The sequence below is a fragment of the Emydura macquarii genome, unplaced genomic scaffold (genome assembly GCF_026122565.2).
Source record: "Emydura macquarii macquarii isolate MOO-44397 ecotype Brisbane River unplaced genomic scaffold, CSIRO-AGI_Emac_v2 contig_2481, whole genome shotgun sequence".
Taxonomy (NCBI): domain Eukaryota; kingdom Metazoa; phylum Chordata; order Testudines; family Chelidae; genus Emydura; species Emydura macquarii.
The window spans coordinates 3839553-3861908 of record NW_027132618.1 but is presented as its reverse complement, the minus strand read 5'-3'; the positions used below and the strand labels follow the sequence as shown (position 1 = coordinate 3861908).

The window sequence follows — 22356 nt, the reverse complement described above, 5'->3', positions numbered from 1 at the left end:
GACACCTAACAGCAATTGGAAGCACTGTATAAACAGTGTGATCAGATCCAAATTTTCAATAGTGCAGGTACACTTTTGTATGGGTACTATGTCCCAATCAAGTGTTCAAACATGCATGTGTCTGCGCATGCATATGATCTTGCCTTTCACATATCGGATATTGTGCATGTGTAAATCTAGCAATGCATTTTTAGATATACATTACTGAAATCTGAGTCCAGGTGACCAAGTATTTAATGTTGCTCTCTTGTGACTTCCTCAGACAAATACAAGAAGCAGTGCTCACAAGATCTGAAAGAAAGGTTGATTCCAGTGTCTCTAAATGGTGGATTACCGAGGCTCCAAGAGTCACTTGACATTGGTAATGGATGCATCAGAAATGTTTGAGTGAAAAATAAGAAGGCAACTACATTTACAGAGCCTAAATTTCAGGAGTGTGTACACCAATTAATAACAAGCCACCAGCTAGTGTATTAAATCGAAACAAACTGTAAAACCTTTTATTTGGAAATGCTCCGTTTTTTTCTTACTTAGGTTAAACGTACTTGGATTGAACCTCCATTAGGACAGTGCTGAATTCAGATGTACACAACTGTTCTATGTATTCCAAGCCTTTTGTTTCATTGAAGTATTTTCTTTGGACAGTAGTAAAAGTCACATTCTAATAAAAACAAAAACAGCAAAGGTCTCAAAATCTCATGGAAAGGAACTGCAGTGTTGTGATGTTTTGGGAAATCTCTCTATGTATAAATGTGATACAGAGGTCCACTGGCGGTTCACAACTCCGTGTCACAACTCTTGTCAGGCCTGACATACTTATTGTGCCCCAACTCACTGCTATGACGGTCTGTATCTGGAAGGTGTCGTGTAGAATATCATATGCCAATTGGGGGCACACTGGTCCTGAACCTCACTGTGTGGTGTATGTACAGGGTATGTACAAACAATTATAAACATGTACTGGAATTATGTTCTTAAAACGTGTTTGGCAACCAGTGCCTGGGCCTAGTCTGCCTTGCACAGGGAAGTGTTGTTTGCTTGACTGACAAGCATGGTCATCAGGCAGGGACAATGAAGATACACTTACAAAGAAGGGAAAATCATCAAATTGGTCAGTGGAGGAGATAGCTTCTTAATTATTATGACTGGGGAACATGAGAGTGCAAAAATTAATAGAAGGGCTTCCTGCCTTCTGAGCAAGGTCATTGAACTTTAGAAGATATAAGCTAGGACAGGAAGCCATTTTGGCATCCATCTCTTGAAGAACTAATGGGGCCAGAGCTCTTGAAATCACAGAATGTTGCATCCTTCAATCTAGGGGACTGAAGTCTCTGGGAATTGAGTAGAGTTTAGAGCCCTGCTTAGGCAAAGATTGTAACTTGCTTTAAAAATTAAGTCTTAGTCTTAGAAGCATATTTTTACTTTTGTTTGCTTGTAACCCTTTTTATCTTTACTCCTTGTACTTGATATCACTTAAATCTATGAGTTTTCGTTTAATACACTTGTTTTACTTTTACTATAAACCAGTTCAGTGCTTTCATTGAAAAAAAGTATCTGTCAAACGTCCATTAAATTAATGAGCTGTTGTTTACTGGCTCTTTTAAAGGAGAAGCAAACAACTTCTGTAAGTGTTCGAGGCGAGGGCTGGACACTCCAAGGCAGACAGTTTGGAGAAAATTCAGTACTAGGGCAGGTGTTGAGGCCAATCTGCAAAAAGCAATTTGGTGGTGGAAGTCAGAGTATGACCTAGCTCTTGGTGTCAGAGCTGTGAGCCACACCAGCATCACATTTAAGGCAGCAGAGTTGCAGGGCAGGTGGTGACACAGCCCCTTACCGGTCTGAGTTGAACTTCAAAGTGTCAGAATAACTTATGAATTCTGGTTGATGCTATGAAGTTGTTATAAAATTGTTATATCAGGGAATGACTGTGTGGATGTGGAATCCATCAGCTGCTGACATGGACTGCAGTATGTACCTAGCAATGAGCATGCTAAGGAGATTGGCTGGAGCTGGGAGAAAGAAATAATTACTAATCTTCTGTAACTGTTGTTCTTCAAGATGTGTTGCTCATGTCCATTACATGCTAGGTGTGTGCGCACCAAGTGCACAGTTGCTGGAGATTTCACCCTCAGTGGTATCTGTAAAACTGGCACCCTCTGGAGCCACATGCACATGTGCCGGAATAAGGGGCCCCGCACCCTCTTAGTTCCTTCTTGCCAGTAACTCCGACAGTGGGATAAGAGGGTGAGTCATGGAATGGACGTGAGCAACACATCTCAAAGAATAACAGTTACAGAAGTTCAGTAACTGTTTTTAATGCTTTGAGTGCTTGTTCATGTCCATTCCATGCTAGGTGACTCACAAGCAGTCCCCTGGAGGTGGGCTTGGAGTTCATGGACATGCTGATTGCAACACTGCTCTCCCAAAACTGGCATCATCACGGGCCTGTTGGGTGATGGCGTAATGGGATGTGAAGGTATGAACTGATAACCATGTTGCGGCTCTGCAGATGTCCTGGATTGGTATCTGAGTGAGGAATGCTGCTGATGAAGCCTGGGATCTCGTAGAATGAGCGGTCATGATGGCCAGAAGTGGAACCTTTGCCTGCTTATAGTAAGCTCGGATATAGGCGGTTATCCAGAACGAGATTTTTTGGAATGACACAGGTAACCCTCTCATCTCTTCTGCTATGAAGAGTTGTATGGACTTGTGGAAGGGCTTAGTTCTTTTAATATAGAAGGCAAGGACCTGCCTAACATACAACATATGAAGCCGACAGTCCTCAGTGGTCTTGTGAGGTTTTGATAAGAAGACAGAAAGAAAAACATCCTGGTTGTTGTGGAATTGCCATACCACCTTTGGTAGGAAGGCCAGATAGGGACACAGCTGGAACTCGTCCTTGAAGAACAACATATAAGGAGGTTCTGACATCAGGGCTTTGATCTTAGAAACCCTTCTGGCCGAGGTGATCAATACCAGGAAAGCAACCTTCCAAGAGAGAAGTAGCATGAGGCATGATGCTAACACCTCAAAGGAAGGCCCCATAAACCTTGACGGGACCAGGTTTAAGTCCCAAGGAGGGATAAGATTGAGAACCTGAGGGTAGAGTCTTTCCAGCCCCTTGAGAAACTTGACCGTCATCTTGTGGGAGAACACTGATCTGCCATGCACTGGAGAGTGAAAGGCTGAGATGGCTGCCAAGTGAACCTTAATATATGAGCAAGCCAGACCTTGATGTTTCAGGTGGAGCAGACAGTCAGAGTAGACTACTGAGAGAGATTCCATTCAGAGCCCCAACAAATGAAACATTTCCACATGGCCAAGTAGGTAGCCTGGTGGAAGCCTTTCTGCTACCTAGCGAGACTTATTTCAAGCAGTCCTGCTCTTCAGGGTTCAGCCATGCAGCAACCATGCCAGGCAGGGTGGGAGTGTGAGTGGAGCTGCCACTGAGAAGTCCAGAAGCATACCAAACCAACGTTGGCATGGCCATGCTGGAACTATCAAGATAACCTTTGCCTTGTCCCATTTGCTTTTTAGGAAGACCTTGTGAACCAAGAGAATTTGTAGGAAGGCATACAGTAGCTGAACTGCCCATGAGAGCAGGAAGACATTGGAGAGGGAGCCCATGTTGTGCCTGTGCAGCAAACAGAACAGGTGGCATTTCCACCTGGAGAGGCACTATCTTCTGGAAGATGACACCAACAAAAGATAACTCATGGTGAGAGGAAAAGGACCTGCTGAGATGATCCATCAGTGTGTTTCAGGCTCCTGGGAGATGTGACATCTCGAGGTGAATGGCGTGTTTCACGCAGAAGTCCAATAGCCAGAGGACTTCCTAGCACTGGGTTTTAGATCTAGCCCCTCCAGGCTTGCTGATGTAAAACACTGATGCATTGATGTTCATCAAGATCTGCACCACTTTGCCTGAAATCTGGGGAAGGAACACCTGGCAAACCAAGCGTATCGCCCTGAGTTCCCTTATGTTTATATGGAGGGAGAGTTCTTCCTGGTACCAGAGGCCCTGAGTCCAGAAACTGTCAAAGTGGGCTCCTCCTCCCAGGTGTGATGCATCTGAGCCTAAGGTTACCAACAGATGAGGGGCAGCAAAAGGCACTCCTTTCATTATAGATCTTGGGTCTCTCCATCAGGTCAGCGAAGTGAGGATCAGAGGCAGAATAATGAGCATTGAGTCCAAGTGGTGTCTGCTCGGGAAGTAGACTGATGCCAGTCACATCTGTAGGGGTCTGAGGCATAGCCTTGTGTACTGCACCACATAGGTACATGCCACCATATGACCCAACAATTTGAGACAGACCTGAGCAGTCATTAGAGGGTGGGTCATGATCCTGGAAATCATAGCCTGACATAGCCTGGAAACCAGCTTCTGGCAGGGAAGCTCTGGCCTGGATTGCATCAAGCACTGCCCCGATGAACTGTATTCTCTGAACCAGGACCAGATTTGACTTCTGCTCATTTATCAACAGACCAGCACCTGTGACCCAAGCTGTACTGAGGCTGTTCTGTACCAGAGCCTGCGACTGACCTTTGATCAGCCAGTTATTGAGGTACGGGTAGACTTGCACACCTTGATGCCTGAGGAAGGCTGCTACCACTGTCATACACGTCATGAAGACTTGTGGCACTGCCTATGGGCCGAAGGGAAGAGCAGTGAATTGGTAGTGGCATTGACCCACTACAAACCTGAGGAATCTTCTGTGACTGTGGAAGATAGAGATGTGAAAATAAACATCCTTTAAGTCGAGGATGGCATATCAGTCTCTGGGATCCAGGGAGGAAATGATGGAGGACAGAAAGACCATGCAGAACCTCAGTTTCTTGAGATATTTGTTGAGGCGATGCAGGTCCAGGATAGGCCATATACCACCTTTGGTCTTTGGGATTAGGAAATATCGGGAATAAAACCCCTTCCCTCTCAAGTCTCAAGGTACTTCCTCTATGGCACCCACACATAAGAAAGATTGCACCTCCTGGCTGAGAAGCTGCTTGTAAGAAGAGTCCCTGAAGAGAGACGGGGCAAAGGGTGGGAAGGAGGGGTAGATGAAAATTGCTACTATGCTCAGTACCCAATAGCCTGATGTTATATATGGTCACACTGTGTGAAGGACGACAGGCAGTCCAAAAACAAAAGGGGGATGGGATCTGGAGTTGAGACTGGTATATCGCCCTCAGGCCCACCTTCAAAAAGCCTGTCTGGCCCAGCCAGAATATGTATAAGAGCCCAACTGCGAGGCTGGGGTACGAAGGGTACCGTTGCCTTCTCTTTTATAGGGCTCCTGCCTGGGAAGAGTCGCAAACCTGGGAGGCTGGTAGAGCCTAAATTGCTTCCTGGAAGCTGGAGGCATGTAATGGCCCAAGGAATGAAGAGTAGCTCTCAAGCCCTTGAGGAGATGACACTTCAAGTCCATCTGCTCAGAAGATGCCAAAGTGCTTGGTGCCAATTGGAGTGGCTCAGCTCCAAGGCTGGTCTGAGGGCTGCCTCCATGAGAATGGCTTTCAGCTAAATGTCTCTAACTTTTCTCATGTGGGGTCTGAAGTCCCTGCAGATGTGTCCCTTAATGTGAGACTCCTCCAGGCATGTTAGACAGCTAGAGTGCGGGTCACTCACTGGCATCTGCTTATTGCACAAAGCACAGGGTTTGAAGCCCAGGGACCAGAGCATGCCTAGCCCCTAGGACAAAAAGTCCCTTGACAATAGGGATAACTATTAATACCACTATATACACTAACTCTAACTAAGAACAATATACACTAACTGTAATAACTATACAGATAGAAAGTCCAAAACGACAGAGTAAGAAACCCTGCCTCAGCAAGAAAGATTGTTCTAGCAACTGTCATGGGCGGTAAAGAGGAACTGAGAGGGTGTGGGGCTAGCAATGCCCCTTATACCTGCGTGGTTCCAGAGGGCACTAGAACCAGTTCTACAGATATCACTGAGGGAAAAATCTCCAGCAACTGTGCTGAAGTGGCACACACACACCTAGAATGGAATGGAAATGAGCAAGCACTCAAAGAAGAACTATTTCCTCCAAGTTGTCTGCAGGGAAGGGGAAGCACAGAGTGAAAAATTTCCAAAACAGACACAGAGACAGTGATGACAAAGCAAAGATTTGAAAATGACTCACAAGAGAAACAGTAAGCTTTGGTAAGAAGAAGGGAAGAGACAAGCAAACGTTCATAACAGGGAGCCCATTTTAACTGTAGGACCTACAAATGTCAGAGAAAGCCAGCTGGGCTGGAAAATCTCTATGATTCAGAAGTTATGAACTGGAGAGAAAGGTCCCTAGACACCTCAGATGACTCTGCCCAAGCCCCAAGAATTTTCCTGAGTGGTAAGGAACCTGAGGCAAGGAACTGTGTATAGATGTGTTTATTATTTTGTCTAGATCTATGTATTACTCATTCTATTAAGTAAAGAGCAATACTATTATAGAGTCCTGTACAAAGTCTGTCTATGCGTCTGTTGGCTTTCACTATTGCATACCCCTGAAGAGGCAAACTGTAAGCTAGAAAACTCACGTCTTTGGAAGGTCTCTGGGAAATGTGCAAGAGCTGCTGGGGAGGCCTGGGGGAGATAGCACAACTTTCAGGGCATAGGCAGCTGGATTGTGGAGTCACCACTGTCAAAAGGGGTATCAAACACCAGGTTACATCTCGAGTGTGTGTTTGGAGGCCCAAAGTCAGGAACACTCCCTAAACTCTGCCTAGCCCAAAGCAAGCAAAAGGCCTGTAGGATTCAGTGTTTTGATCCCCTCATAAAAACTGTCACAAATCAACAACATATAAAACCAGTCAAATAGGAGCACTAAAAAACTAAACAAAGTTTAAAAAAAGATTACCTTGAAATTTTCTGTAATCAAATTGAACAATTTTGTTGTATTCCCTGTATCACAAGCAGTATTTGACATTATTATTTCTAATGGTGTTAAAATTTTGAGTTTTGTGATGACCTGAAAACAAAATTGAAATACAATTTATTAAAAACATTTAGCAGTCTCAAGGTACATTTTCACAAATAAATAAAATAGTCCACAAATGACTGACAAATTCTAAACACTTTTAAATCAATTAAAAATTCCACTTGAAGGTACGTGCGTGAACAACAACAATCTATTCCCACTCAGGGCCAACAACACTGAGGTTTTTTAATGGCTTTTTCACCTTCTGAACTTTGAGCACTGGTAACAGGTGAGCCTTCATCAAGAACTTTCTGGTGGCCACATAAGATGCAATGAGGTAAGTGAAGTATAGAAAGAGAGAATTTAGTTACACCTATTAAACGAGGCTCCACAGATGGCAGATGAACATATTATTATTTATATCACGTAGAAATCTATTAAGTTTCTTTCCTCCCTTGCCTTCCCTTTTGTGTACTCTTCTCTCTCCAACTGCTGCACACAAAAGCTAAAAAAGAAATAGCCTGCAGTAATAATTTTCCAAAGAGAAGAATGAACTTTCTCTGTAGATCTCTCACACTAATATTAAGCTGAAAAAATAGTTAAAAAAATACCTAAAATTAAAGTAAAACATTTGGAGAATAATTTATCTCATGTCATGAATATATGAAAAACATATATGACAAAGCACCCCTGAAAAAAAAGAAGGATGATATGCCTAATGTGGTATTCCATGGCTGCGACTAAGGAAGTGCCTTTTCAATCAGAAGGAACTTGCTGGGTTTGCAGCTGCAGAAGTTTATGGTACTCCTGAAGATCATGATCTGCAAAGACTCATTTAGACTGGATAAGGCTCTTTGGGCTGGCCATGTTTTAGACCTTGTTGTACCTTTTTATGTATATATGTACTTGTGACAGTCTAATCTGCATTATTTCTTTGTTTTGGTGGCTCAAAAAATACATATTTTAACCAACCTTTCCTTTTCACATGACATACTGATTGTGCCAGAGCATACCAGGTGTTCGATGCCCCGCCGCCTTGGCTAATCCTGCCCCAAGCAGGTTTCCTTCTGGTGGAAAAGAGCAGTGAGTTTAGACCTCCACTAGCTGCCTAGAGAGTCCATCAGGTTCAGCTGCTGGCAGAACTAATGAGAATTGATCCTCCAGCAGCTAGAAGGATCAGAAGCAAGCAGAAGCCAACCAGGGCACAACAGATGGTAAAAAGGGCTGCCTGCTCCCTCTGAGGGAAAGAGCTCTGGATGAAGCTGGGAGAGGGGAGGAAGGATATCCCTTGTCTTGACCCAACAATCTGGCTGGGCCAGGAGCCTAACTTTGACTGCACCTTTTCACTGGACCAGCGAAAGAATATTTTGTTTTACATTGTGGAGTTTAAAGTCCAGGTGGTCATTTTGATTTGGACATGAACTGACTATTGTAATATTAAAAGGAGTTTGTGAACCTGTGACTCTCATATACATAACATGTATCAAAGATTTAAAGTACAATTGAATTTTGCTACAAGTTTCTTATGCAGGAAAGGATTAACATCTACATATGCCTAACAAGAGCAACTATTATGCATTGTTTCTATTTGTATTATTTGCAGTAGGGCCCAAAGGCCTCAAATTAGGATTTGGACCCCAGTGTATAAGTGATAAAGTGTTGTACAAATATGAAGATATAATCCCTGTCTAAAAGCTCATGCAATGTCTAAGACAAAATGCAACTAGAGTGACAAAAAACTGAAGGGAAATGGTAGGGGGAAGGAGGGTACCTATAATAAATTAATGAGATTAAATAGACTTAATGGCTCTGAACCATCTAAAAAATATTTTTGTTTGGGTGTGGCTGCCTGACCTATCCATTATTGGATCATTTTTTGGTGGCATCATAACAGAAATTAGTTTTAGGAAGGGATTTGAAGGAGAAGATAGTGGCCTTAACATATTAATTCAGGGACAATTTTCCATGCTTAAGGAATGGCATGTAAGAAAGTTCAACAATGGTTAAAGTCGATATCATTGGCAAAGCAGAAGTCACAACACAATAAAAGACAAGCATGGATAATAGAGGGGCATTGTAGTGAAAGGCATTGAAGACAATGGGGCTGAAAAATGGGAAGCCAATGGAGGGGTAAAATCAGAGTGACAAGCAAGGAAGATGACCTTAGCAGATGTGTTTTGTATGGACTGAAGGGTCAATGTGCTGTCAAGGAAGCCAGCAAAAAGGAGGTTACAGTAATCAAAATGTGAGATAATGAGTGACAAGATTTTGCAGTGTGTACAGTAACAAAAAAGGTCAGATCTCAAAACATTAGAGCAAACAGTGGAATTTGGACATAGCTTGATGTGGGAGCATGGGAGAGGGAAGAATCAAAGATGACTCAAGTTATGTTTGAGTGACAGGGAAGATAGTGATGTCAACAGTAAAGGAAAATGCAGGAAGGACTTGAAAGGAAAGGAGTTCTATTTTTTATTATGCTAATTCTAAGATGAAGGGAGACAATTAAGAGAAGATGTGGGGAGTGGGAGGGGGAGAAAGGCTGAAATACAGGATTGCATGGATGGAGAAAAATCAAAATTAGAAAGGTAACTTTGTGGATCAAGGTCAAGGACAGGATGATAGTGGAACCCGAAAGGAGAGGGGGAAAAGGGAGGAGTAAGAATCCAGACAAAAATAAATACACTATTAACCAAAGAGAAAACTCACTTGCAATCATGATTTGATAGAATTTTTAAGAGGGACAGCTTTAAAAATAAGTATTCAATGTCCACAAAAGCCAGCATAAATTATGTTACTGTTCACATTAACACTACTATTTTATTTTTATTACTCTTGGTATGAACAAATGGCAGTCTTCAATCAGGGATTTCCAGGTATTATTTATAAACACTTCTGCCAAAAAGGACATCTATAACAATCTTCATCATTATTATGTAAAACACAACCATATATAGCAACCAAAAGTATTCAAAATTACCTTGGCATAGGTTGTGTTGTCCGCAAATTGGGATAATACCACTTCGGGGTTTTTTAAATCAATACTAGCCATTCCTACTTCACCTCTGGCAAGTCCTCTCCCTTCTACTACAGCTACAATAATGGATGCAACCATATGAGCAGAGACTGCAGATGAGGATGTAACTGTAAAACGGTTGTATACATTACAGTTATGACCTAGTTCATTATAGAGCACACAAAGTATGTTATCTATATCCCCCACTCACAAAGAAACAAAAATCTAACAATTGTCCAAATTTACTTAAAAATTCAAAATACAAATTGCTGAATTCTATATTTGATGTACTATGCAGAGAATGCACATTTTCAATAATTTGAACACCATGTATAAATGTGTAAAAATAAGAACAGAACACACATCACAAATAGGAAGTGAACACAAAGAATGACATTTTTAAAGGTGCAAATATGTGTAGAAAATACAGTGCATGAGCACTATTTCTGCAGTATGAAAAATAGATGAAGGATAGGAGGGCTATTACAATCATTAAGCATTTGTAATTTTAAATACAAAACTGAGGACAGCTATTTTTTGCTGGTCAATTTTAGACAAATTAAAATATGGAGAGACACTGACATTGAAAGTAATTTTCCATTAAAGGTGTAGTTCTGATGAGGCATCCCTAACTTTGCCAAAAACTAAACCAAGCTTTCTGAAATTTCATATCTAATCTCATGCTGAGAGAAATGTTCTGACGTTTTGGAAAATCAAATAATGCATGAAACACAAAATGATGTAGGTTTCACTGTGGTGAAATTTTCCTAACTTTTTTTATTCATATCGCAAAAGCAATTTGGCTTAGAAATTCCATGTTTTGATCTCTTGGGGTTAGCGAGGGAATGCATGTTTACCTGAATTTCCACATAAGGACCACAGGGTCCTTAAAACAGCAGAGGGAAGAGATGGCAGGAAAGAGAACAATTTACACTTTAGCAAACACAAGTGGGGTCATGGATACTCCTTTACCACCAGACTCCATGTTGCTTTCCTTATTGCTTGAAAAAACTTTACTTTGAATGGTAACCCTCAGAAGAATCCACTTCAAAGGTTCACTGGACTATAAAAGAAAGGGGCAGAGAACCTCAAGTTCTCTTTTACCTAAGACAAAGGCACCAATACCTTTGGGCCTCTGGGAGAGATCCTGATGAAGGAAAGGGTCACTCATGATCTTGATGGAAAACTATGGGTGAGAAAGGCCATCTTATATAAAACCTTGAACCAAACCTTGCTAGATTCAGTTTTAGACTTTTAGATGCATGTTTTCATTTTCATTTGCTTGTAGCCATTTCTAACTTTATCTCTTACACCTGAATTCACTTAAAATCCTATCTTCTTTTGTTAATAGTTTTTTTATTTTTAATTTAAACCAATCCAGTGCTGTGTGTAAACTGAACTGTTTGCTAATTCCAGCTAAAGTAACTACTGAATATTGACTTCTTAAGGGGCAATGTACCTTAACATCAAAACACACTTTTGGGGAAAATCCAGGACTGGGAGAGTGTTGGGGTCACCCTGCAAGTAGTAAACAAAGCTGGTGGAAGCCGGAGTGTGATTGGTGTGTTGCTGGCAAGGTGCTGGGGCCAGAGTTTCAGCTACACAGATACTCAGGGTATGACATTTATTCTGGTAGCCTGGTTCTGCGTAGCCCAGGTTTAGAGCTACAGCAGTAAAGCATTGTGAGGCACCTAGGTTGATAGAGTAGGCAGTAACACAACCCCTCACTAATCTGGACTGCACCCCCGAATGCAAAGTCACCCCATCAGGTCTTTTTAAGTGGCCCCTGAAAAGGACTGGGGGATTTGGAACATGGCAAAAATTCACAAGGACTTTAGGGGGTTCTAGTGAATTGTTGCTGGATAGGTAGAGCTGGAGTAAGAGGGGTTTGGGTGTCTGGGTGTTGGTGCTTGGAGGGTGGGGGTTTGGGAATGGGACTTGATGCTGACAGAAGTTTATTTTGTATATCCATTCTTTGGCAAACTGATTCTAGGTATATTACATTTAGACAGTATTCTTTATTAAAAGGTACAAATGGCAGACAGTAAACAAATTTAAATAGCATTGATTAGTTTCTGTGATTATTTGTTTCACATTCAATGTTATGTATAAAAAACAAAGAATAAATTAGTGGAGAAATTACTAATGACTTCTTTTCAAGAAAACTTTGGGTGAGATAGTATCTTTTACCCACTTTGTCTCTCTAATATCCTGAGACCAGCACAGCTACAACAACACTGCAAACAAGAAAACTGACCAATAGCCAGAGTTCATGACATACCCTTAAATTTACTAACCCTCCTGGAAGTCACTATAAAAACTGTACAGAAAATAATTCATTATTAATTAGGTGATTCTAAAATTTAAAAGACCTCAAATTAGGCTAAGAAAAATACTTGCATATGGTAGATGCACCGCATTCAGGCTTTATTTACAACAACTCAGCAACATAGAGCTTTTAGGGCACAGAGAGATTTACTGATATATCAAAGAATTTGAAACTGAAAATGAATTACTGCTAAATCCCAGAACTGTCAAAAAGTCAATATGTTAGAGTCTTTGCTAGTCTTTGCTTTTCTCTGGTTTTGTGGTAACAGGCAGTGTTCTCATCAATCTTTTTTCATTTTTTTAATCAAATACTATTATAGGAGGCAACATCTTCATCAATCTTTTTTCTTTTGTCAGTCAAACTCACTATCACAGTAGTCAACCTCTTTATCAATCTGTCAGTTTTCCCTTTTGTCCACTTTGCTATTAACCTTCTATCAATTTATTGCCAGATTCGCATACAGTATAATAGTTTAAATAAGAGCTAGCTTGATTATAGTAATATTACTACTTATTTTACAGATAAAGCATATTTAATTCTGAAGGATCCAAAAACATTTCACAAAGTAAATCCTGACACCAGCTCTGAAGTCACACTGAGATGGAGGGCGATAGCCAACTAATACAGAACAATACAGTATAAAAGTGTGTGCACAAGGGGAAATTTTACAATTTAAAAATTTTAAAAAATACTCCCCCCATTTAAGAATGTATATGCCAAATAGTATTTGAATGCAGCCCAAAATTAAAAAACATAATAGTCTGAAAGACTGATATCCACCAATTGCTTTGTGATGTGTATGTTCACAAATGTATATGGTAATGTTTACTTTTTCCTATCCTCCATCATCCTCACTCATTCTTCAGTTTCAAGAAAGCTGTTGTGGAAAAGCTCATGTAAATAAATGGGTTATATTTTGTTCTCAAGGTGATAAGATCTTTGGTCATTCTCAGAAGGGAGTTCCACAACAGTGTGCCTACTGGAAAGAAGCCACAATCCCCTACACTTGAGTTTCATTCTGGGTGTAGTTACAACCCCAATGTCCTTGAGAAGCACAGCTCAGATGACAAACAGCCTCAAGATCAAGACCAGAAACTTACATCAGATCAATTATTGGACTAGATGCCATTGTAGCGTTGGAAACACCACGGTGATGTGATATTGATGCACAATGTTGATTAAAAGGTGGATTGCTTCATGTTGTACTATTTGGGACATCTTAATAAGCAGGTACAATACATGTCTGTAGTAGAGTGGAAGCAAATATGCAGATCATAAAAAAGTGGGAAAGCTAGGAGTCATTGGGACATTACTGAAGCTGGAGTCTATGGCAGTTCACAACCTATCCTAGAGGTTTAACACATGTCAAATGGGATATGGAAAAGGAACTGAGCCTCATGGAACTATACAAGTGAGTGCCCTCATGAATGAGAAGCTGCTGCCAATCAAAACCCCTCATCCGTCTGAGAGGAATATTTGGAGCCAACATAGTGCAAAGTTTGTCCACTCTGCTAGGTATCTCAGGCAACACAGTACACCTCATAGTCAAGTATCTAGTTATATGAGCATTGATGTGTTGTCGTCCACTGCTAAATAAAGATCCATTCCATGACCACCCTTGTCCCAGTGCTGTGTCCTGGGCCAAAATCGAATTGTGGAGGTCAAAGTTCCTGGTCGATTTGAGGTGCTGCTAGAAATAGCTATTCTCAAATTTCTCAAAAACATTACTCAGGACTAGCAAATTTGATATTAACACAGGACAGAAACTGGCAAAATCATGTCAAAACACTGTTTTGAGCACTAGCTGGACAACAGGATTTTTCAGAGTAGCTAGTACTTTGCAATTAGCAAAGATGACGTTGAGACTGTCAATAGAGAGCTCAGGTTCTCATGACTGGCTTTCACCAGCCATGAGGGACAGATGACAGATATCCTGCAGTAGCTTTGAAAATTTCTGGCTGTGTGAACAATCTGAATTCTGTGCAGGATAAACAGATTTGCACTCCTTTACATAAACCCCAATTCTTTGGGCCCAGAGACTTTGTCCCAGATCCCAGCAATCTTATCTGCAAGACAGCATTGTAATTTATAAAGCACATACAGTATCATCCTGGTATCTAAGAACCAACACTGTGGTACTTAGGTAGAGAGTTAATCACAGGATGAAGTGCTGGTTCTGAGGATAACTGATGACAATTCATGTCGACAGACTGGTTAACAAACAAAAATAGTTCTGCTGACTATAGTAAAAGAAATGATCTTTGTGCTGTAGTTAACTGGTTTCCAATCTCATTTTGTGCCACTTATGTTCTGTAAACAGTATGTTCCCATACAATTGAAGAAGTCTGTCTTACTGAGAAAATCTCTGCTTCATCTAAGGCTTGAAAAATAGAATTATTACTCCACGCCCCTTAGCCTATTCAAGGTTTACAAAGCACTTGTTAGTTACACATGGATTGCTAGCTGATCACATTGTGCTAGTATTCCTCATTTCCAGTTGCTAAATCACATTAAAAGTAGCTAAAATATTTCCTAACATTATTTTTCCAGATAATCAACTGCTGTAGTTACCATAGGGAAATTAACTGATCACCACTAAAAGGCAAAGTGGTCCACACATTCACAATCTAAATAGGAGAGAAGGTGGTTTATGAAATACTCTGTTCAGATGGGGTCCACATGACGAAAAATGTTTGAGAACTGGTGTAAGGAAATTGGACCCATATAGTGCTATGTGTGTCATTAAACCAGGTCTCAACTATGCAAGCCTGGTCAGGCTTTTCATCAGAACAGGTCACACTGAAAACTTTATTGACTACTGATCTTGAACTGATTAGCATAAATTTGAGATCTGGTGTCTATTTTTAATTTTTGTGATTTCCAGTAGGGTCGCCTGCCCATTGAGCCTAGTTGTAGATATATAAACTTGGGTCCTTGTGTTTGAACTAATTTTCTTTGTCTACCTGTACCTCTAATGATGGAATGAGGAAATTTAGATGGACAATAAATTCCAAGGTGCTGGCAAGTCTCCTCAATCCCATCAGACAATACTGATCACATTGCCTGCACAGGGGCACATTTGATATATAAATACACCAGCATAGTTGATAATAGGATGCATGAACATGCAAACATGATGTAACTTCGTGTGAGACTGTAAATGGTTGGGCCATCTTGTGCAACCCTTTGTGGCCAGCTGTGGCACTGGGGGTGAGCCCCGCCTTACTGCCCCACCTGTTCCAGTTTAAATAGGTCAATTCCAAGGCTGAGCAGTCTCCTTGATTATACTCAAGCTGTTTTGATTTTGAGCAGCTGGCTGATGCTTAAATGGCTACAGCACTAATTCATGGGGATTTTGTATGTTTTTAAGTTTGAAGCAGGTAAAGCCTGAGGTTGCACAGTGCCTTTAAGAGCTAAAGATAGGCCTGTGAAGAGGTGGTTTCACTGGTGTGAATAGCTTCAATGGAATCTTTAATATGTATACAGAAAATGCACAGACTCAGTTCCCAGTGTTGCATCCAAAAGATTTTCAAAGAGGAAACTACATGATACTCGTTTAATCTAATTCTGAAGGAGAGACTGGCTAAATCCACCGTGTCAGCATTCCGACTTGAGGTTCATGGGAGTCTAATTATTCCAAATCATGTGCTCAGACCACTGACACACATCATTTAGGAAAAATGTCAAAATATATTTTAAAAAAGATATGCACGCATGCATGTTTAGAAAACACATTTCAGTGGTGGTTCATACATTATACAATGTCAAGCATTGTCTTCTGGCTTTGTTCACCTTCATGCTCATATTTCACTTTTACTATTGTCTTCTCACATAAGGGTTTTTTCCCTTTGAATTATTCCATAACTGTCTAGATGCTGTGTGTACAGCGCCTCTCTTATCAGAAGACAGATAATTCAACTTTTTTTGAGTACTGCCATCTCACTGTATATATCTGTCCTGCCAACCCACCTCAGTTAAAACTTACAATGTAGCAATTTCTTCAAATACGCTAATTTAGCAGAAAATAAGGCACAAAAGCCTAAAATGTATTTGAGCCAACTTGAAAAGAAAGTGATCTGGACTAATATGAAGAACTTGAAGAAATTTTACGGGGGGAACCCACCCTTTAACTTGCATATATGTTCAGATATTTACAACTTCCTAGTACAATTTATGTCCAAAAAAAGGAATTAGTGTCTTACAGATACTAGCACAACCCAATGAGAAAGGAAATGGACAATGTAAATGGAAGGCTACTGTACCTATTGAAAACTTAAATATCCAATCTATACTGTTCTGTAAGTGCTTGGGCCAACAAAGGACACCTCTACTTTCTTGGCCCAAGAGAAAGAGAATGATCTTGGGCAATGAGCTCTGAAAGAGACTGAAAGATTTCCTTGCCTCTGCTGGGGCATATCTCTATCACAAATTCCTTAATCCAGACTGATAAAGTAAACTTCAAAGCTATTTGGCCCTCCTGTGACATACATGTGTCCAATTTCTGAAGGTAGCTGCTCTACTGTAAGGAATGCTGAGAAGCAATCCTTTTAAAAATTGAAAAAGTAAGTTGCAATTTGTGAATAAAAAAGTAAGGGAATTTGGAGTTTACAGCTCCTAGTCATAACTATACATACTCAATTTGGATGGAGAAAATGCAATTATAAACCTGAGAAAGAACAGAATATTTGAGGTTGTTGTCAGAGGAAGAAGCAGCCAGCAGGACAGAAACTGCAAAGTTATACGAAAACAATGCAACATACAAAAAGGGAAGAGAATGAAGTTGCCCCATGCAGAGGTCTCTACTCTTAATGAGTTGATCCCCAAGTTCTTACCCAGAGAAACTCCTGAATTTCTTCTGTTGTGAAATAATCACTGCACACACAACAAAAGGTTTCCAACATATGCTGCAGAGGTGGTTCCCTTTTTGGAGTACATTATAGTACTAATCATTTCACTCAGCCCAACCTTTTTTTCCTTGAGTATAGGGAGCTCAATAGCTAAACAGTAAGTCTGAAGCACAATGGATTTTTAGTGAGTATCAGATGCAACAGATCTTCTGTCACTGGTAGTTTGAATTAATGGAAGAATAAATAGTATAATTAAAGAAAATTAACAATAGGAGCTAGGAGGACAGGAAGAAAAAGAGAAGTAAGAAATGGAGAGAGAAAAGAAACAACTTTAGATTAGGAAATTTTATGTATTCATGTTCTTAGATTTTAAAGTATTTCTTTCACAGAAATCTCACAGGTCCATAAAACTGCAGAATAGTGATACTGTGTAAGGGAGAGGAAAGAAATGCACATATCAGAAGTAATCTCTCTTTGTCAAGCGCTTTGTTTTCTGAACTCGTTTGTGCAAAAGTTAGTTCTAAAACTTAGCATTTAATAATGTTTCTGAGGAGACTTAACCCTGTTTTGACAGATTTAATATATTATTTCAGTATGAGGGCATTCAAAACCAGCACTTCCCTGGGGCCAACTGCTGGCCACTTTTCAAATTATTTCCTTTAACCTCAAGTGGAAGTACTTTTTATTCTGATACAATACATTCTCTTTATACTTTATTCCATCTTGGGTTCACTTGATGACAAAAAGGTAAACTATTCTATTTCTTTCATTAAATCTGAAGACAAAAACAAAAAAAGGACTTAAAGCAATCTTCCTGGAAAAGTAAAGTTATTCACATGTTCTATGTTTCTAGGAACCATAACATAACTTTGCAGTGCCCTCTACTGTGCATCTCAGCAACTCCTTCTGATACCACAAACCATAGAGGAATCAGTCAGAAACCACAGGAGGTCAGAAGCAAACACCAAATTTAAAAATGCTGTTGAAAAAAACAGTTATTAACCATTCACAGGTGTTGTTCTTCGAGATGTGTTGCTCGTGTCCATTTCATGTTAGGTGTGTGCACGCCACATGCATCGGTGCTGGAGATTCTTCCCTCAGTTGTATCCATAGGGCCGGTTCTAGTGCCGCCTGGGGTCATGCGCATACGCACTAGTATAAAGGGCGCCGCTGGCCTGCTGCCCTCTCAGTTCCTTCTTACCAAAAACTCCAACAGAGAGGTACAAGTGTGGATCATAAAAAGAACATGAGTAACATCTCAAAGAACAGTTACAAAAGGTTAGTAACCATTTTTTCTTCTTCTTCGAATGCTTGCTCATATCCATTCCATGTTAGGTGTCTCACAAGCAACGACTGTGGAGGTGGGCTAGGAGTTCACAGTTGTGCTGACTGCAACACAGCTCTCCCAAAACTGGCATCGTCCCAGACCTGTTGAGTGATGGCATAGTGAGATGTGATGGTATGGATTAATGATCCTGTCACGGTCCAACAGATGTCCTGGATTGGTATCTGTGCTAAGAACTCTGCTGACGACACTTGCACTCTTGCTGAGAGAGCTGTCACAACAGCCAGAGATGGGATCCTCACCTGCTTGTAGAAAGCTCGGATGCAAGCAGTAATCCAGGATGAGATTCTCTGGGATGACACCAGGAGTCCTTTCATCTTGTCAGCCACAACAATGAAAAGCTGTGTAGACCTATGGAAGGACTTGGTGCTTTTGATGTAGAAGGCCAGGGCTCATCTAACATCTAAAGTATGTAGCTGCCTCTCCTCATCAGAGCTACTGGGTTTCGGAAAAAAGACAGGTAGGAAAATGCCCTGATTGATGTGGAACTGCAACACCATCTTTGGCAGGAAGGCCGGGTGAGGGAGCAGCTGGACCTTGTCTTTGTAGAACACCGTATAAGGGGGGTCTGAAGTCGGAGCATTGATTTCCAAAACTCTTCTGACTGAAGTAATTGCCACAAAAAAGGCCACCTTCCACAAAAGGAGGAGTAGAAAACAAGATAGGCTCAAAGAGAGATAAGCTTAAAGGGTTGACAGGACCCGGTTCAGATCCCACGGGAGGACTAGGCGTGAACCTGTGGGTAGAGTCTTTCTAAGCCCTTAAGAAACCTGATTGTCATCTCATGGGAGAAGACTGATCTACCTGGACCAGAGGATGGAAGGCTGAGATGGCTGCTAAGTGAACCTTGACCGACAACAGTGCCAGACCTTGATGCTTTAAGTGGAGCACATATTCCAACATGGATTACAGAGAGGACTGAGCCGGAGAAAGGTTCCATTCAGATGCCCAACAGGTGAAGTGCTTCCACTTTGCCAGGGAGATACCCCTGGTGGAGGTTTCCTGCTACCTAGCAAGACCTGTTAAACTTGCTTCGAGCAGGCCTACTCCTTGGGGTTTAACCATGCAGCAGCCATGCTGTCAGGTGCAAGGTGGCAAGGTTTGTATGGAGCTGCCAACCATGGTCCTGCAAGACCAAGTCCAGGCAATGCAGGAGCACCTGAGGAGCTGCCACCACTAAGTCTAGTACCATGCCGAATCAACGGTGGTGAGGCCACGCCAGGGCTACCACAATAACCCTTGCCTTGTCCCTCTTGATCTTTAGGAGGACCCTGTGAACCAGGGGGATCAGTTGGAAGGTATACAGCAGGGCACCTGTCCATGGAACAAGAAAGGCATCGGAGAGAGAGCCCTTGCCAAGCTCCTGCAGTGAACAGAAATGATGGCATTTCCTGTTCTGCCTGGCGGCGAACAGATCCACCTGTGGAATCCCCCACCTCTGGAAGATGACTCTGGTGACCTCTGGGTGAAGAGACCATTCGTGGTGGAGGAAAAGGATCTGCTGAAGTGATCTGCCAACACATTTCAATCCCTGGGAGGTGTGAGGCCTCTAGACGAATGGTATGCTTCACACACAAGTCCCACAGTCGAAGGGGCTCTTGATGGAGGGCAGAGGACAGCTCTCCCCTTTGTTTGTTGACATAGAACACTGAGGCCATGTTGTCTGTCAAGATCTGCATGATCTTGCCTGAAAGCTGTGGAAGGAACACTTCGCAGGCCAGGCAAATCTCTCCTGACATTTATATGCAGGGACAATTTCTCCTGGAACCAGTGACCTTGGGTTCTGATACTGCCGAGGTGGACTCCCCACCCAAAGTCTGATATGTCCGATACCAAGGTCACCGTTGGTTGTGGGGTCATGAAGGATATCCCTTTTGTCATGGAACGCGGGTCTGATCACCACATTAGGGAGGCTAATATCAATAACGGAATCGTAAGAACCATGACTAAATGGTGACTGCCTGGAGAGTAGACTGACGCCAGCCACATCTGCAGGGTTCTGATGCATAGCTTCGTGTACTGCACCATGTAGGTACAAGTTGCCATGTGCCAATAGCCTGCAGCACATTCGGGAGATGGTAAGTGGGTGAGTCGTGACATGGGTGATTAAATCTGACATAGTCTGGAACCTAGCCTCTGGTAGGAAGGCCGTGCCTTAAATAGAGTCGAGGACTGCCTCAATGAATTCTATCCTCTGCACCAGGATCAATGTTGATTTCTGTTCATTTATCAACAGATCCAACACCTGACAGATGACTCGAACTATAACGATGCTGTGTTGGACCTGTGTTATTGAATGGCCTTGACCAGCCAATCGTCAAGGTTTGGACAGACCTATATGCCCCAATGTATGGGATAGGTCGCGACTACTGCTATTATCTTTGTGAAAAACCTTGGTGCTGTTGATAGATTGAAGGGGAATGCCGTTGGCCCACCACAAATCTGAGGAATCTCCTGTGTCCACGGAAGATGGAGATGTAGAAGTATGCGTCCTTTAGGTCAAGGGTGGCATACCAGTCTCCTGGATACAGGTAGGGAGTGATGGAGGCCAGGGAAACCATGTGGAACCTCAGCTTCTTGAGATATTCGTTGAAGTGACACAGGTCTAGGATGGGCCATAAGCCCCCTTTGGAATTAGAAAGTAACAGGAGTAGAACCCCTTCCCTCTCAAGTCTTGGGGAACTTTCTCTACAGACACCACGCATAGGAGGGCTTGAACCTCCTGGACGAGAAGTTGCTCGTGAGAAGGGTCCCTGAAGAGGGAGGGAGAAAGGGAGGGAAAGAAACAAACTGGAGGATGTACCCCCACTGCTATGGTACTGAGTAACCACTGGTCTGTTGTTGTAGAGGACCATGCAAGGAGGAAGGGTGAAAGGCAGTCCAAAAATAAAAGGGGGGTGGATCCGGCACAGAAGCTGGTAGGTCGCCCTCAGGCATCCTTCAAAAGGCCTGTCTATTTCCACTTGGTTGAGAGTTTTGCACTAGCACAGCCAATAATTACTCTTCCTAAAAGTAATGGGGACAAAGCTGATTTTGTTGTTGTCTGACAAGATAACACAAAATATGGAGCATAAATTTAGGTAAAGTTACCATGGAAGCACCAACATGTCCATACACTTGCAGCAACACTGAATAATTTGAAAGAATATCTGAGTTCCAATTACATCAATATTTTGCAGAAGAATACAAGGAAGAAAATGTAGCTAACCAGTAACTAAAATAGTATTTTTTCTTTTCTACATATTCATCAATGCTAGGTATCTTATCTAACATAATAACAAACAAAAAAAATACATGAATATAAAACTTAACATTGAGTATTTTACAATATAACATTAAATAAGTAAAATATATTTTAAAAAATAATGCTACAGATTTAAAGAGCTACTCCTATAAAAATGTCAACTTTACCTGAATATCCCATGAGAGGGGTCCTGCTTCTACAACCTGATCTACTAGAGGAGAGGGGTGTTCTTCCTACCCAGGAACTATTTACACCTCTTGCAGAAGAAGAGCTTGTGAAATTCATTGTGCTAACATTTTCTGCATAAGAACTCTTGTCCCCAAAATATGAATCTATGAAAAAAATGCAGAGCATCTCTTGAAAACATAGACAGCAAAGTGAACTATGAATTAAGTCATACAAACACCACAAAATAAAATTAATATAATCTGACATGAACTGTTTTGTTTGAAAAGCAATTCAAACAAGGAAAAAATAGTTAAAAGACCATTAAGCCATTTTAGTGGAGAAAGGTTAATACATCCAATCACAGAACCCAAGAGAGCTTTGCTGTATTGATATTAATATTTATATAATCCAAGGATAGAAAGAGGAGAAAAAATTAACTTCAGTAAGATGCTATTTTGGAAACCAACTCATATTGATATGATAATTTTTC

The 22356-nt window shown here is 41.4% G+C and overlaps 1 protein-coding gene across 1 annotated transcript in view; it reads right to left on the bottom strand.

Moving 5' to 3' along the window:
* MSH4 (mutS homolog 4) overlaps window positions 1-22356 on the bottom strand; it is a 58940-nt gene that overhangs the window by 32860 nt on the left and 3724 nt on the right. Inside the window, 4 exon segments of the mRNA XM_067563321.1 lie at window positions 546-661; window positions 6861-6971; window positions 9898-10061; window positions 21866-22030. Coding sequence (XP_067419422.1) covers window positions 546-661; window positions 6861-6971; window positions 9898-10061; window positions 21866-22030 — 556 coding nt within the window.